Consider the following 15,429-nt stretch of genomic DNA (forward strand, 5'->3'; position numbering starts at 1 on the left):
GGAGGACACCGACAGTACACCCAGCCCAAGGAACCGCGCTCAGCGCTCACCAGGGGTCCGGAGCCATCGCCGCCGCCGCCCGGAAGAGCCCCGCGCTTCCGCCTCGGTCACGTGACGACGGCGCCCACCGAGGCCCAAAGCCCGCCGTGCGCAGGCGCTAGGCTATGGAGCTACGGTTGTCCCCAGCACTGCTCAGGGCTTCACTCTCCCACAGCTCCGCTGGGCTAGACGTGGTGGCCGAGATATTGAATGACTCGAGCGTGGCCAGAGAGGGGCAACGGAGCTGGGGCAGGGTCTGGAGCACAGGTCTGCTGGGGAGCGGCTGAAGGAACTGGGGGGGTTCAGTCTGGAGAAGAGGAGGCTGAGGGGAGACCTCCCGGCCCTCTGCAACTCCCTGCCAGGAGGGGGCAGAGAAGGGGGATGAGTCTCTGGAGCCAAGGCCCCAGCGCCAGGCCCCGAGGGAATGGCCTCAAGCTGCCCAGGGCAGGGTCAGGCTGGCTCTGAGGAAGGATTTCTGTGCAGAAGGGGCTGTTGGGCGTTGGAATGGGCTGCCCAGAGCAGGGGGGGAGTCCCCATCCCTGGAGGGGTTGAAGAGTCGGGCTGAGCCAGCGCTGAGGGATCTGGTGGAGTTGGGAACGGTCAGTGTGAGGGTCATGGTTGGACTGGAGGAGCTTGAAGGGCTTTTCCAACCCAAATGATTCTGGAGTTCTGTGAGACGCGGTTGCTGCCAGCCCCAAGCTGCTCCCTCGGCTGAGGCACGGGGTTCAGCTGCCCACACCATGGGTGAGGCCAGGGCAGGAGGGGTAGAGCCCTCCCAAGCATGGAGCAGCTGAAACCCCTCGTCCCCTCATCCCCAGCCATGTTTCCAGAGCATCAAGTTTAATCTGCAGCCAGGGCCCCCTTGGGAGCCTTTGCAATCTCTTGGGAATACTCTGGCACCTCCAGAGTATTTGATGCTTTTCCTAAAGCCCAAGGGGGATTTGGGATTTTTGCAGCACGCACTCAGTGATGCTGCTGCAATGGGAGGGATGCAGGGCTGTGCATCAGGCTGGGCTCAGGCTGTGGCACACCTCTGGCCTTTGCTGCTGAGGAAAAAGGAAATCCTTTACATTTTCAGTTCTGGATGTCAGTGGCAAGCTTTCAACTTGGCAACAGCTCCCCAGGGCATGACAGTCTCTGCCTGCACCTTGCATCTGCCTTGGGTGTCTTGATTCCATTGGGGCACCTGTATATTGCTATATAATATTATGGTCTGGATTAAAATGTATAGCTATAAGCATGGCAGCGAGGGAACCTTCAACCCAAAGTGTGCCAGGGGAGCACAGTGGGTTGGAGAATAACTGGGACAGAGAAAACCAGGAGGCAGAGAAAGCGCAGGGACACAGCTGGTGTCCTCCAGGCGGGGGTATCCCCACACCCTCAGGAACCTGGGAATGGCAGGAAGGTGCTTGGGTCAGGAGCAAAACTGCTTCCAAGTCTGTTGCTTCTTCCTGATTTTCCAGGAGCCATTTTTCAGCTACTAGAAAAGCACAAAATACACTGGAAGGTGCAAAGATCCAGCCCAACAGAAGGACCAACTGCTCAGTGCTTATGCAATTTTCCCGGCCTCTGTAATTCTGTGAAATAACAGCCCTGAGTGTCAGAACAGTTCATTTCTGAGTGGTGAAGTCTGGAGGGACCAGAAAAGTGCTGGGAAGCAGGAATCGATACTCTGCATCCCAACAGTGTTATCCTCACATTATTGCACACCAGGATCCATTGTCATGATTTGTAACTTAAGAAAGAAGTGGTTTTTTTATGGAAAAAAGTTGCTTTTTTGTTTTTTTCAGGGTTTTTACACCAGTGTTTTAATACCAGTGTATTAAACTGGACGAGGAGCCTCTGTGCCTGATGCCCCAATGGGGTGACTCATGGTACCGAGCCCTGAGACCGTCTAGCACCATCCAGCACCACGTGGGATGTGTCCAGGCACTGCATCATCCCAGTGGGCTGTCTGCCCTGGTTAGCACCTCTCTGCAGCAAACCCACCCTCCTTTCTTCCCCTTTCCTTCCTTCCTCCCTCCCACCTTTCCTTTTCTCCCACCTTGTCCTCCCTTCCCCCTCCATCCTCTCTTCATCCTTCCTTCCTTCTGTCCTTCCTTCCTTCCTGCCTCTCCCCTTCCTCCCCTCCCCACCACCACATGAACACAAGGCCCAGCAGTAGATCCTCCTGTCCCTTTCCCACCCTGGGCTGCAGCTCCTCATGTTCAAGGGTCACTTTAAAACACCCCTGTGGTGCCACCTGCAGTGCCCCGACACCTCCCTACGCCACTGGCCCCTCGGGCAGGGCTGCTCCAGCCCCATGGGCTCCCGGTGACCTTTTCTCCCTGGGTCCTGCCTTTCTCTTATGGCAGCTGCCATTTCTATTCTCCACATCCTGAGCCCATCCCCTGTCTGCCCACCTCCAGATGACCATCAGTGCCTCCCCCTGCCCACGCCACTGTCCCCCTCGTCCCTGTCCCCCTGCCAGCAGCAGCGGGCAGGGCTGGGCTGTCGGGAAGCTGCTTGACACTGGAAGGGGTTGACACTGTCAATGTTTTGGCTGCGAGGGGCTCTGCAGTAACCAGCTGGCTTTTACAGCAGCTTCCATCCAAGCTTTTCCCATGTGTGATGTGCCAGGATTTGGCCTCTCAGGTTGGGGGGTTTTTTTTGGGTGTGGCTGATGATGCAAATCAATGCAACGTCAGTACAGGTGCCTGAAAAGCAGCACCAAGGCACTGATAGCGATGTTTTATTGCCCTCACAACATGGGGTGGCTACCACACTGCTGTGCATGCCCCGGTAAGGAGCGTGTCCTCGTCAGGGTATTCACAGGCAGCTGCAACACCCCCTGTGCTCCCTTTGGCTTTTGGGCGAGGAGTACGAGGAGCTGCTCGCGCAGTGGGGTGCAGTGCTGCCCGTGGGGTTGGGGAGATGCTGAGCACCCCCAGGCACCACCTCACCTCACAGCTGCTCCCTTGCAGCAGCTGGGCAGGGCTGGGACGAGCTGGGATGGGGAGCAGGGACACGTCCCCCTCCTGCTGCGGGACAGGGCTGCCGTGGAGGGGCACAGACGATGCTCTCAAGACAGGCGCTTGGAGCCGTGGCCAAGGAGGATCCACGTGCCAGGAGTGCCCTGGGCACCAAGTGGGGCAGCTCAGGGAGTCCCACTGGCTATGGCAGTCCCTGCTCTCAGCTCCATCCCGGGGTGAAGCTCAGCTCTTTGCACGTCCAAATGGGGCTGGCTCCTCTCGCAGGCAGTTAGCATGAAACATTTATGGCCTTCAGCTGTGTGGCTTGTCCGGAGCCTGCACAGCCTCTACATATTTAATTTTTTCACCATTAAAAACACATGAAGCAATGATTCATTTCACACCGTCCCTAATTCACTTCCACCTCCTCTCTCAGTGTGAGCAGAGTGTCTGCCCAGGAGCAGGCAGGAAGGTGGGGGGGCTGCAGGAGGTTTCAGAGCTGCCTCAGTCTGGCAGGGAGAGGCATCTGCTGTCCTAGAAAAAGCAAATGAGAAGACAGCCAGCAGGGTCCTGTGGAAAGGCAGGAGGACCCACTGCTGTACAAGCCTGGGCAAAAGGGTTTGAGTTGGAGGGAGAACAAACAACCCCTCAGCACCAGGAACCAGAGTGGGGTGCAGCATGGGGGCCCCCTGGGAGCCCCAGGAGCGGAGCTGGGGGTCATCACCGCCCCTGCAGATGCAGTGTGTGGAGCTCAGCCACCCGTGGAGTGCACAGATAGGCTCTGGGTGCACAGGAGGAGCCTCCCGCTGGGAAACAGACCCTTGGCTCCCTCCCACTCAGCACAGCACCCTGGGGGGCCCTTTGATGACATGGCCCCTCACCCCCAATTCCTCAGGCTCCCAGCTTGTCAGGAGCAAAGGAAGGAGAGGGGCAACAGGACAGCCATGCCATTCTCATCAGAATTTGGCACATCACAGAGGAGAAGCTTCATCCAGGACAGAGGGTCTGCAGAGGGACTGCTCTTGCTTGGAGGCAGATGCCCCAAGACCAGTGGTGCTGGTGGATGCTCAGGGACGTGCTGCAGGTGCAGGCAGACCCTGCAAACCCACAGGCAGAGAGGCAAGGCAGGAATGACCCACAGTTACTGTTATCAGAGGAGAAAAAAATAATCCGTTTTTTAAGGAAAAAAACCCATATTTTAAAACTTTAAGATGCCTATAAAAATGCCCACTTTTAAGTGCAGTCAGAACTGTGAGTTCTCCAGGTAGCAATGTGGATTGATGCCATGTTGCTGAGAGTGTCTCTCAGCTGTTGGAGGGTACTTTTCCTTCAACTCAGCTCTTTTGTCTGTGAATACAACATACAGTTTGTTATTTTGCAATGCATTTTGAGGCTGAAAGTCAATCAATACCTATTTCAGAGGGGAGGACAGATTGGAAATGCTGAAGCACCAGAGCTGTGGCTCCAACAATCATATTTTGTGCTCCTGCTGAGCAGCTGTGCACATAGGAGGCCCTGGGTGCAGCAGGGTGCACATCTGCATCGCCCCAAATTTCCTCTGGTGGTTTTGCCAGCCAGTGCCACAGAAGTGCTGCAAACACAGCTGGCACAGCCCCGGCACACCCATCCCCAAAAAGCATCCCTACGGGTGCAAGAGGCGGTTGCAGAAGGGCGTCACGTAGTCCTCATGGCCCCAGTCTCTCATTTGTCATCCGACTCCTGGCACTAGCTGCTCACATGCTTCTCTTTCCGACTCCTCCGGGACCATCCAGCAGGAAGCGGTTGCAAACCCACCGGTTGTGTTGATGTTTCCTTTGTTCAAGGACGGGTGATTGCCCTGGCAGGGCTGTTCAGCTGCCCTGCCCCTCCCTGCCCCGTGACGCTGGCAAAGGGAGTGAACCCCAGAGTGGGAAAATGAAGGTTATCCTTGGGAAAAATAAATGATTAAATTTAATGGTTGTGTTGCTGGTTTGATGGCTATCGCATCCCACGGAGTGTTTATGTCCCCCTCCCTAGCCTCGGTGCAGTATTGGGGCAGGAAGGGGTGACACAGGTGTAGGAGCTACTCCACCCCTCCCCTGTTTACACCAAATAAACCTCCTGTGCTGGCGGGCTGGCACTCACCTTAAAAGTGAGGGCAGGTGACAGGGACAAGGGGACTCTGCCACGGGGTGCACCGGAGGCCGGGCACATGATGCAGGTGGGGCTCAGCCTGCCCCGCTCCCCCGGGGGGGCGGCGGGTGGCTTCCCTGCGGCCGAGCCGGCTGAGGGCCACAACACGGGCCATGGGCAAGGTGAGTGAGCTGCAGCGGGGGACTGCCACACGTCTCGTGCTGGGGAAGATGCAGGAGGCTCTTGCTGGCCCTGCTCCTGCCGGGGCCACAGCAGAAGAGAGGGGCTGGAGCAGACCCACATTTCCTTCCCCAACATGTCCTGGGGTGGGCAGAGCTGCAGCCACCAGCCAGCACTCTAGGCTGGGGCATCGGCAGCCGAGTGAGCTCGGGTTGATGCTCCTCAGTTCTTCGGGCAGGGCAGCATCCTCATGATGTGGGCAGCTGTGAGGACAAGGGGAATTTGGGGACCGCAGTGATGCAAACAGGCCTGCTGCAGCCCCAATGTTTGTTTTAGCCTGATTTCTACGGCTAAAAGCCTGTGTGACTGTACTCAGGGTCTGACTGTCTTCAAAGTAGGGAGTCAGCAATCCATTAAAACTGCTGCCCTTTCCCTGAACCAGAACTGAACCTGATCTGCTGGTTTTGCTGAACTTGAGCACGGGCCAAACCGAACTGGAGAGCATGAACCAGAGCTGGACTCAGCCTGGGAGCAGCCCAAATCCCTGGATCCTCTCGACGTGCCACCATGTGCTGCCACACATGTAGCACACAGGACCAGGACAGTGCTGTTCCCCTGTGTCCCCTTGGGGCCAAAGCAGAGAGGTTTGGCTCACTGCAATCCATCCTAGCCTCCCCAACCCAGCTGAGCACATCCAATACAAATACTTCAGAGAACTAATGTATGAACTAACTGACTTGCCAATTTATCACCACCCAGCAGATCTCACTCATGCAGACATAACTCCCATCTCCTTGTACAGGGTTTGGAGCTGAGCTCTTGCAACCCCAGGGAAAATGCCTCTCACTTCTCTCTAGGAGGAGCTCAAACTCTGCTCTTCCCAGCACAGGGCTGGCGCCTGTCCCAGCCTTGCCACGGTGCTGTGTGCCGGAGCCTCCCCCGAGGGTCCCACGGGGACCCTCTGTCCCCAAAGGGCTTCCCAAGATGCTCGCCAGCCCCTGCGTGCTGTCCCCTGGATGGGGTCTCTCCAGGTGCACGGGGTCATGCGGGAAACGGGGACCCTTTGGCACCCCACAGACCATCCCTCTCACTGCAGCATCTTCTCCTTGCACCTTCTCTCTGACACCCGAGTGGCCAGAGGGGTGGGGAGACTGTTGCGGGAGGCAGTAAGAGGCAGCGTAAACACCTGAGGCCGGCTTTGCCTGATCTGTCTATGCCCGTAGAAGCCTGGTCCTGTGCTGCCAGACCTGGACAGGACATTTCCCCCTGGCCCTGCTCTGTCCTTGTGATGGGACACAATGCAAAAACGGTCCCTCTTGCCCTCAGCACTGCTTGAGCCCCCACTGCCCATGGGGTCCCTCCTCACCCCTTCAAAGCTGGGCTGGGATTACTGCTCGTTTTCCTCGGAGGTGTAACACTGCTGTCTCACAGTCATCCCTGGGGGACAGGGACTGTGTCCCTGCTCTCTGCACCCACCTCTCAGCAGGTCACAGGCTGGGAATTCAAGAGCTTTTTTGAGGGCTGCAGAGCCTCTCTTGGTGTGGAGAAGCAGCCCTGACGCCCAGTTTGTCCCTGACCCTGCGCTTCCCTGAGCCCCTGGACAGCATTTTCACCAAGGGGCTGAGCAGATGTGAACAGGTGAGGTCAAAGCAAGCAGCTCCAGCCAGGCAAAGCCTTCTGAAAACTTCCCTTTGCAGGGGGGAGAATAACTATTGAAATACAAGACGTTGCTGTAAGACTACAAAGTGCCATCAGCCAGGGTGAAACGCTGTCAGCTGGGGCAGTGAAGCATATTGAATAAAAGGTCTTTATCCTACAGAGATGTTTGGCTCATCCCCAGTCACTGTCGTGATCACATCCGAGGCTGACACCTGGGACATCAATACCTCCTCTTGTCTGGGCTGTGGACAGTTTGTGGATTGGGACAGGATGCCAGACCCGGAGCAACAGGCACATATCCCCCAAGACATCCTTAGCAAGCCCCCAAAGGAGCTGAAGAAGCTGGCAAGAGAAGGCTACTGGGCAACGAGCCGCTCTCTCAGAGCTCAGGTCTACCACCAGCTTATCCAGCAGGTCGCCTGCCGGCTTGTCACCCCAGATGCTCTTGTCTACAGGGACATCGCGAATCGTCTCTTTGGAAAGCTGAGTGTGAGCTCCCACCCTTTGCCCGAGTTCCTAGAAGGATGCTCCATGCCCACGTACTGCCTCAACCTGGAAGGGGTCATGGCCTTAAAGAAGATCCTCATCTGTGTTGGCAATCTTTTCCCTGACATAACCTACAGCCCAATCCTCCCCTCTCTGGTGGCTCTGCTGCTGCACTACAGTGAAGATGAAGCTCAGTGCTTCGGGAATATCTCTCGCCTCATCGCCAGCAATGCTCCCCACACCAGCTACATTGACCAGTCCTTCCTGGCCCACCAGGCCTCCTGCATGACTTTTGGGGATCTGGCCAACAAGCACTGCCCAGCAGCTCACAAACTCATAGCCAGCACCTCTGAGAACGTCTTTGAGGTCTATTCTGAATGGCTCTCATGGCTCTTTCATGACCTCCCCTTCAATTACGCCATCCGTGTCTTTGATGTTTACCTGCTGGAGGGGCAGAAGGTCCTCTACCGCATTGCTCTGGCCTTGCTGAAGCAGTACAGGCTCTCGGTGACCTCCGCTGAGCTGGAGGGGACTGACATCAAGGCAGACCTGCAGGCTTTCGTGCAGAACATTGCTGAGCACGTGACTGTCGACAAACTCCTAGAGAGAGCCTTTGGCATCCGGCTGTTCTCCCGCAAGGAAATCTGGCTTCTCCAGATGGCCAACAGGAAGGCGTTAATGGAGAGGGGCATAAACATGGTGCAAAGCAGGTAAGGACACCTCTCTGTTTGCCAGCTCTTGGGGCTAAGCAGACAAATTATGAGTTAAAGTGGAGATACATCCCAGGGGGGGCTTCTCCAGTAGCTTTGGCTATGCTGGGTGCCTCACAGCCCCCTGTGGGGGAAGCACTGTACAGTTAGAGCTAGCAATGTTAACAGAAAGCTCACAATGAAAAAAGCATGACAAAACCAGAGGCATGGGGGCTGCACCCCTAAAAGCAGATGGTCACCCCAGCTTGGTAGTAATGGACATCCTCCCTCGTACAGGCAGTCCTTCCACCTGGCCGTCGACATGCAGAACTTCAGCTCCACCATTGTGACGGCTCAGGAGATGCGCATCATCTGGTCCTGGATCCCTGAGCGCTTCTCCCTCTTCCCCCCGCTGCTGCTCTTCTCCACCTCAGAAGATGGGTGCAGCCTGCAGAGGTAAAGCGTCATCTGCCTTTTGGGTCAGGCGGGGTCAGGTGGGCCAGGCGTAAAACTGGGCAGAGGTTGGTGGTGTAGAAAGAAGCAACATGTCTGTGGGGCACATCTGAGGTCTCCTGGAGACTCATCTGGGCTCAGTTCAAGATCTGGGCCCGTGCTGTCTGTAGAGAGGGCCGAGGCTCAGTCAGATGGCAATCAGCAACTCGGCACTTCATGGGGTACACGGAGCCCGGTGGATGTGCTGTGCAGGGGGACATCCTGATGTGCCATGCCATGCTGGGTGGGCTACAATTGGCCAGGTGCAGCCAGCACACCATCCTCAGGGCTCCAGCTCCCTCACAGCGGCACGCAGCACAGGGCAGTCCTGAGGCTCAAAACTGAGCTGGAAAATGAGTTTGCCATTGACTTCCCAGGCTGCGATGCAGCAAAAGCCTTCCAGTGGGATGAGGCTGCCTCGGCATGAATGTTTCCAGTCAGGAAACCCAAACCTGCTCCTCTGTAGGAGCACATTAAGCTGAGAAGTCGCACTTGCAGAGCAGGCAAAGCTCAGGGCTATGGGGAAGACATCAAACCCTCTAAACGCAATTTAAGAGAGCCCGGGTGTCATGACCAATAACCAGAATTACAATACAAAGACCAGTGTCAGCGCTGGAGACAACCCAGGGCCCAGTGGCACACACTGCCACGGCCATGGAGCAAAGTGGGGGCGGGAAGCAGGGATATCCCTGCAGCGCTCAGTTCCAGGGTGTTTCTCTGAGATGCAGCTCAGTGCAGACTGGGACGGGATGCCAGGCTGTCCAGGAATGGGATGCTGCCCATGACACCCCATTTCTCAGGGTGTTTGAAGGTGGGCTGTGATGGGAGTGTCTCCGTTAGCGCACGAGCGTGCTCCCTCAGCCCATGAGAGGCAAGCAGTCACCCTGTGGCACAGTGGTGCAGCCACATCCTGGGAACCACAACCGTGCACCTTTCCAAGGCAGCAATGTGGTGCAGAGCCCAGATTATGAAACACATCCGAATTAAAAGCAAACTCATTTGGTAAAGTCCCCCCATGACGCATTCCCCCCAGCCTGGTGCCTGATGGTAGTAGGGTGGGAGGACTTAGTGTTCGGATTAATCTGAGCTATTACCTGCTTCACCAAGCAAAAATGATGACTTGAGAAGTCACATAAGACAACTCCCTCTGTTCCTGCACAAACACTGAAGCTGCTCGAGCTACATGATTATGAGTTTCTGCTGCTGTCTTTCCCTGAGGTCCCTCGGGCCAGCTGCCAGCACAGCGATAGGCTGAGAAGAACCTCCACCATCCTTTACAGCCTCATGCTCACCACACGCCTGGGCTCGCTGTGTGGCATGCTGCTCCTGGGTCTCAAACCCCCACCAACCCAGCCTCCTTCTTCATCTCTGCAGGTTTTACACATGTTGTGAAGGCTACGAACCAACAGTGCTGCTCATCAAAACAACAGAGGGGGAGGTAAGTATTTCCCAGGCAGAGAAGTGGGCTGTACTGGTGCCCATGTCGGGAAGGGGACAGGGTGGTTGACCCCACTGGTACTTCTTGGAGCAGCCACGGGGATGCGTGGTCTCTCTCCTGCCCTGCTCCAGGGTTTGGCCCAGCTCCCAGGAGAGAACAAACTGCACCCCCTGGCACGAAGAGCCACTTTAGACACAGGCTGGTCTAAAGGGTGCTGCTGGGGGGGAAGAGAGGAGTCAGTGAGATGGAGGGAGGCCATGAGAGATACTCTTTCATTGTAGATACAGACTAAATCATGAAGTCCTTGTTAAGCAGACTTTCCTGAAATCAGCAGATGCTTTGCCTGAGCCAGGACTTGCTTTCAGTGTACTAAATACAAGTGTCTCTGCCTAATTGCAAGAGCAGCCACACAAGGGAAATGGAGGAGAAATAAGGACAGATTCTACAATACTTGAAAGTCATGAAATAACACAAAAAAAACCCGCACCAGGCCTCTTCCCGGGGACTCTGAGCATGGCTCATAAACCCATATTTTATCTCTCCATTCTTCATCAAACAGCAGAGGCAAGTTCTGTAAATTGTTCAGGCATCCCAAAGATTTATTGACCTACCAGTCCTGATTTCCCAAGCCTGACACTTCAGCGTGATGCGGAGATAAACACCCTGCCACCCCCTAGGGCCTTGTGCAGACAAGAGAAGGTGACTTATAAAACCTTGTTTCCTACACATTTTAGCTCATTCTGTTCCTTAGCTAGTATGAAGGATGGGCACGAGTTCCCACATCTCAGCCACAGTCAAGCCAAGGACGTCCACACCGGGATCAGCCCGACTAGTGTGGACCCCTGGGACTGGTTTAAAGCCTCATAGGTAAAAAAAATAGTGTTACCTGAGTCTTTGCCATTTTAAAACACATTTTCTCTAAAGACTCATAAAACAAGCAACCACCTTGCCACCATCTGGGGGCCAGCTGAGGACAAGGGACTCCTAGACCCCTGTCCACAGCGTGCTGCAATACTGTTCACACACTTTGAGCCACACAGTTATTCTTTTCCTTTTCTGGGAGCTGGACTGGGCTGGGGGGTGGGAGACAGCTCTTGCTTCTGAGCCTGGGCCAGGGAACATACCAGCACAGCTGAATTGGCCCTGCTCAATCAGCCAGCACATAGCTCACTGCAGTCACCTCTGCTGTAAAAGAGCAACCCCCCAAATGTCCCAGAGCCCCCCCTTAGTCACTGAAGCTGGGCAGACTCACATCCATAGCACCAGGGACTTGTCAGTGCAGGATTTAGCTGGTGTAGCAGAACTTGGCTCTGATTCCCCCAGGGACCCTCGCAGAGCCTTTGCTCTCCTGCATGAACGTGTGACAGCCGGTAGTTCTGGGCCCTGCTCTGGTCCCAGGCTCTGCCCCACTGATGGCTCCCTCTTCTCTCTCCCAAAGGTGTGTGGGGCATTTCTCTCCTCCGACTGGAGTGAAAGGAAAAAGAGTGGGGCAACATCAGGCTTTTTTGGGACAGGGGAGTGCTTTGTGTTCACCGTAAGTCACATTTTATTTCTGGGTTTATGCTTATGAGTTTGTTAATTACTTTTTCCCTTACTCTTCTGACAACTCAGGGCATGGTGGCACCGAGCTGCTTCCTTACCACAATCTCACTGCTACTCCTTAGCCCTGCAGGAGGCAGCAGCACAGAAATTGCTGTGCTGGATCAGAGCAAACAGATAAAAAGCTGCTGCCTTGGGTGAGCTGGTTTGCCCCAAGCCCCCAAGGCAACACGCAGTAACCATGGGTGGATCTTGGAGCATCCTCCTGGGATGGCAGCAGGGCAGCATGTGTGGTGGGGTGGGTTTCTGCCCTGTGTGCTCAGGGCAGCTCCTGGATGGAGCGTTCCCAAAACAGCTCCAGCGTCCCTGCAGAGGGAGCGGGCTGAGTTGGTCCAAGAGATTCTGGGGGCAAAGTCCAGCACCCAACCAGTACCCCACCAGCATCCATCCAGCACCCACTCAGCAATGTGGGCTGACCATGTCTGCCTATCTCCAGCAGCGCCTGGCAAAGACAAAACCAACTTCTCAGTCACAGAGTCCTCCAGAGCATCCCTGGAACTGCCAAGACACCTTTTCCCTTCCCTGACCCAAGTGCAGACCTGACACGCAGCATTTGGCCCCCAACCCACCTAGCCAGGCAGTACCGTCTTCCCCCAGTAATGGAGAGGTGTCAGGGCTCACCATGTTTCTCCTGATTTTCAGGTGTGCCCCGAGACAGAAAGGTATGAGTGGGTGTTCATCAAGAAGCCAGAGCTGGCCAAAGCTGTGCCGCGCTCACGGCAGCGGTCGCCTTCCCCCGCTCCCGCATCCCTCCTCAGCTCCTCCCCGGAGGGCTGCAGCACCAGCTCGAACCGTCTCACCGTGCCCACACCGCAGAGGAGAGGCCGTCTCTCCCCGTTTCTGGCCATCAGGCATTTTCTTCTGCCTTCCAAAACAGCCTCCATGTTCATGTCTGGGTCACGGGAAGGGATCATTATCGGTAATTACTGAATGGTGGGCACCCACCCACCAACACATCACTGCTTCAGCTGGAAAGGGCTCTACTCCAGATTATAATTATGTAGAGGCAAAGACCTCCTGGTTTAGGATATAAAGATTAAGTCAGCGGAGATTAAGTCAGCTACCTCTTCCTCAAATAAGCAGGAGAGTGCAAAACTGCACAAAGGCAAGGATGCTTCTTCTGAGAGCCCCAGAGGGGCTCTGCCAGCTGAGGGGGAGCACCACAGACCAAACCTCCTGGTGAGGTTTGCACCCTTGGGGCTGGCATGTCCTTTGCCAGCCCTTTACTCTGCTCTGTGCGGGATGCAGAGGAGCAGCAGGTGGGTATCAGCCCAAGGAAGGGCCGGGCATGGTCCTCTGGAGCAGACATGCCAGCTGCCTGCCCATGCTGGCTTGGGCACAGGAGTTGAATCTTTGTGCCCCACCACTGCCAGGAAGGGTTTAGAAATGCCTGCAGCACAGCCTCTACCTGCCTTTCAGCGCTCGGGAGCAGGTTCAGGGCAAGCCTGGCTGTGGGGATGCAAGGAGCTTTTCCTTGTTCTGCAGCTCTCTTAGCAGTTTAATAATTCAAGTTTGTGCTGCCAAGGCAACCTCTCGCACTGGCTGCCATGTGCCAGCTGCCCTGCAGAGAGCCCTCCAGGGGCTCTGCCTCCGTGCTGACATCCTGATTAGCAGGGAAGGCAGCTCAGGGCAGCCCCAGCCCAACTCTGCACTGTGGCCAAAGGAAGGAAAGCAGAGAGATGAGCACAATCCTGAGAGACCTTTGCGGCTGGGCCCTTGAGCAGCAAGGTGAGGCGAGCAGATCCCAACTGTCTCACTTGCTTTTGCAGGTGGGGGAGGAGGCCAAGCTCTGTCCCTCGACGCCAACCTGCTCTGGGGACGCACAGAGCACTGCGAGACCTTCGACAACCCTCCGCTCTGCCAGGAGAACTTCAAGGTGCAGCTCTTGGAAGTGTGGGGCTTTCAGAATGCCTAGGTGCTGTGGGGGACAGCCCCTCCCAGGCCACTGCTGCAGTGTCTGCTGGCAGTGTAGAGCACCTCTGCTCACCATCCTCCCCTCCACGGTCAGCCGTGGTGGCGTTGTGGAGAGAGGGGCAATGCAGCGCCAGGAACAGGACTGCGGGCACTGCCTTAGAGGACATTTGATGTCCCCTTCCGCAGTTTAGAACCAGCCTGCTCCACCCAGTCTGTCCCAGTTTAGGATGCTGGAGGGGAGGTGAGCCACTCCGGTGTTTCTTACACCTCCCTGGCCTGTTTGCAGCTTGGGGCTCAACAGCAAACCAGTGGTACCACAGCACAGGCAGATTTTATAGAAATTAGGCAAAACTCAACACCAAGGTACAAAGCTCACCAGAAACACTCTCAGCCCCCGCTTCCCAGTGGTCCCAAGCCCAGCACCACCCTTCAATGCAGAATTTTGTAGCCTCTGCGGGTTACCATGACTCCCCGGGGATCACACACTGATCACCATCCAGCACAGCGTGAGATACTTTTTGTCCATGGTTGAAACTGCTGATCAGTGATCAGCAAAGTCCTACCTGGCAATGTTTATACACCAGCAGCCAACAAGAACCCCCTAGCTGTGCACCTGCCTTGTCATTTTTGTATTAAACTGAAGATCTATATTCACCGCAAAGGGCTGATGATGTATGACTGCAAACAGTGAATACATATGAGCCTTAACCAATGTGCCCTGACTACCAGGGGTCAGGACTACGAGAGATGTGACATTTTAAAACATGAAACGTGAACGTGTGCGTGTAGCTCGGTCAGACAAGGCAACCCTTGCAGAAGGGCTGTAGCCCACAGAGGTATCATTCTGGCTGCAGGATGAGAACATCTCCCACATCCAAATATACTTTCCACTTGTGGTTTCACCTTTCATATATTCCACTTTTCAAGCTGTTCAGAGCAGGAGGTATCATTGCCTCGTTGCTTCCAGTGATGGCAGCAGGACGCGGGCAGGAGCCGGCGACGGCAGCGAGCTCACACAGGATCAGTTATGCAGCAGACCTAGGAAGGGCTCGTAGCTTTCAGAGGGCACCCAGGGAGGGTGTGGAGGTGAGACACAGTCCTCAGTGCCCCCCTCCCTGGCTTTCGCCCAGAGAGCTCAAATGAAACAACACTGCAGAATTACCCTTTCCCTTCAATTAAAAAGCTCTGCTAGGGTGTCCTCAGTATCTCTCTCCTCCCGTGATCACGTACTGGGCTTCTGTCCAGCTGAAAGTTTCCCATGGGAGCCCCTCTGCCTTCCCAAGAGGCTGTTTCACCTCTCTGCCCAGAGATGCACACGATGCACGAGACTCCTGGAAATGCAAAGCCCTTCGTTAGCAACCCGGCCTGACCTCCTCGCAGAGTATTTCCCTGTAAAGGGCGAGCAGGCCTGTCTGATGTATTAAACCACCAGGGGCTGGGGTTGTATTGTGCAGGCCGGGGGTGTCTGTCTCTGATGCGGTGGCAGAGCCTGAGAGGCCCTCGGAGGCCGAGCCCGCGCTCCCCGCGATTCCAGCCGCCCCTCACAAGGGATGTCAGGGCACTGACTGCCTTCGCTGCTTGTGATCTGATGAGTGCCTCTGCCATTTCTGAAAGGGACGCTGCAGTCCTTTCTTCTTACGCTTTATTCCATTACTGAATAAAGTTCAAAGCTCTTGGATAATAAAAAAAAGACCCCGAAACCACGCAGGGGAAGCGGAGGGGATGTGTAATGGGATATAAAGAGATCTTCCTCCGTGCCGTGCCGTCCCTTGCCCGCAGCGGGGTCAGCAGAGACCCAAGCGCCGCTGTGAGGTCCCAGCGGCCCAGGTGGAGGGGCCGGGAGCGGGGTGAAGGGCAGCACCACCCCCCG

At 55.8% G+C, this 15,429-nt stretch overlaps 3 protein-coding genes across 3 annotated transcripts in view; 2 read left to right on the top strand and 1 right to left on the bottom strand.

The window, feature by feature from the left end:
• Window positions 1-100, bottom strand: part of STX8 (syntaxin 8) — a 110,305-nt gene extending 110,205 nt beyond the window's left edge. The window contains exon 1 of the mRNA XM_026861181.1: window positions 51-100. Within this exon, the coding sequence (XP_026716982.1) occupies window positions 51-67 (17 nt within the window). The 5' untranslated portion in view covers window positions 68-100. The remainder of the gene's footprint in view (window positions 1-50) is intronic.
• Window positions 101-5,178: 5,078 nt separating this feature from the next.
• On the top strand, window positions 5,179-13,560 carry LOC113486903 (TBC1 domain family member 24-like). Its single transcript, XM_026861247.1, has 7 exons — window positions 5,179-5,284; window positions 7,102-8,137; window positions 8,414-8,572; window positions 9,983-10,046; window positions 11,485-11,580; window positions 12,288-12,564; window positions 13,415-13,560. The coding sequence occupies exons 1-7, from the start codon at window positions 5,182-5,184 to the stop codon at window positions 13,558-13,560; spliced, it is 1,881 nt and encodes a 626-aa protein (XP_026717048.1). The 5' UTR covers window positions 5,179-5,181.
• A 1,728-nt stretch (window positions 13,561-15,288) lies between these two features.
• The window catches only part of CFAP52 (cilia and flagella associated protein 52), a 20,245-nt gene continuing 20,104 nt past the window's right edge, over window positions 15,289-15,429 (top strand). The window contains exon 1 of the mRNA XM_026861258.1: window positions 15,289-15,406. Within this exon, the coding sequence (XP_026717059.1) occupies window positions 15,289-15,406 (118 nt within the window). The remainder of the gene's footprint in view (window positions 15,407-15,429) is intronic.

The sequence above is a fragment of the Athene cunicularia genome (assembly GCF_003259725.1).
Source record: "Athene cunicularia isolate RWA chromosome 18 unlocalized genomic scaffold, athCun1 chr18_part1, whole genome shotgun sequence".
Lineage (NCBI taxonomy): Eukaryota > Metazoa > Chordata > Aves > Strigiformes > Strigidae > Athene > Athene cunicularia.

Bases quoted from the DNA above. Each gene is read 5' to 3' on its own strand.
- LOC113486903 (XM_026861247.1), top strand. From the start codon at position 5,182: ATGATGCAGGTGGGGCTCAGCCTGCCCCGCTCCCCCGGGGGGGCGGCG. The intron at 5,285-7,101 runs GTGAGTGAGCTG...TTTATCCTACAG, and splicing joins CAACACGGGCCATGGGCAAG to AGATGTTTGGCTCATCCCCA. The intron at 12,565-13,414 runs GTAATTACTGAA...TTGCTTTTGCAG, and splicing joins ACGGGAAGGGATCATTATCG to GTGGGGGAGGAGGCCAAGCT.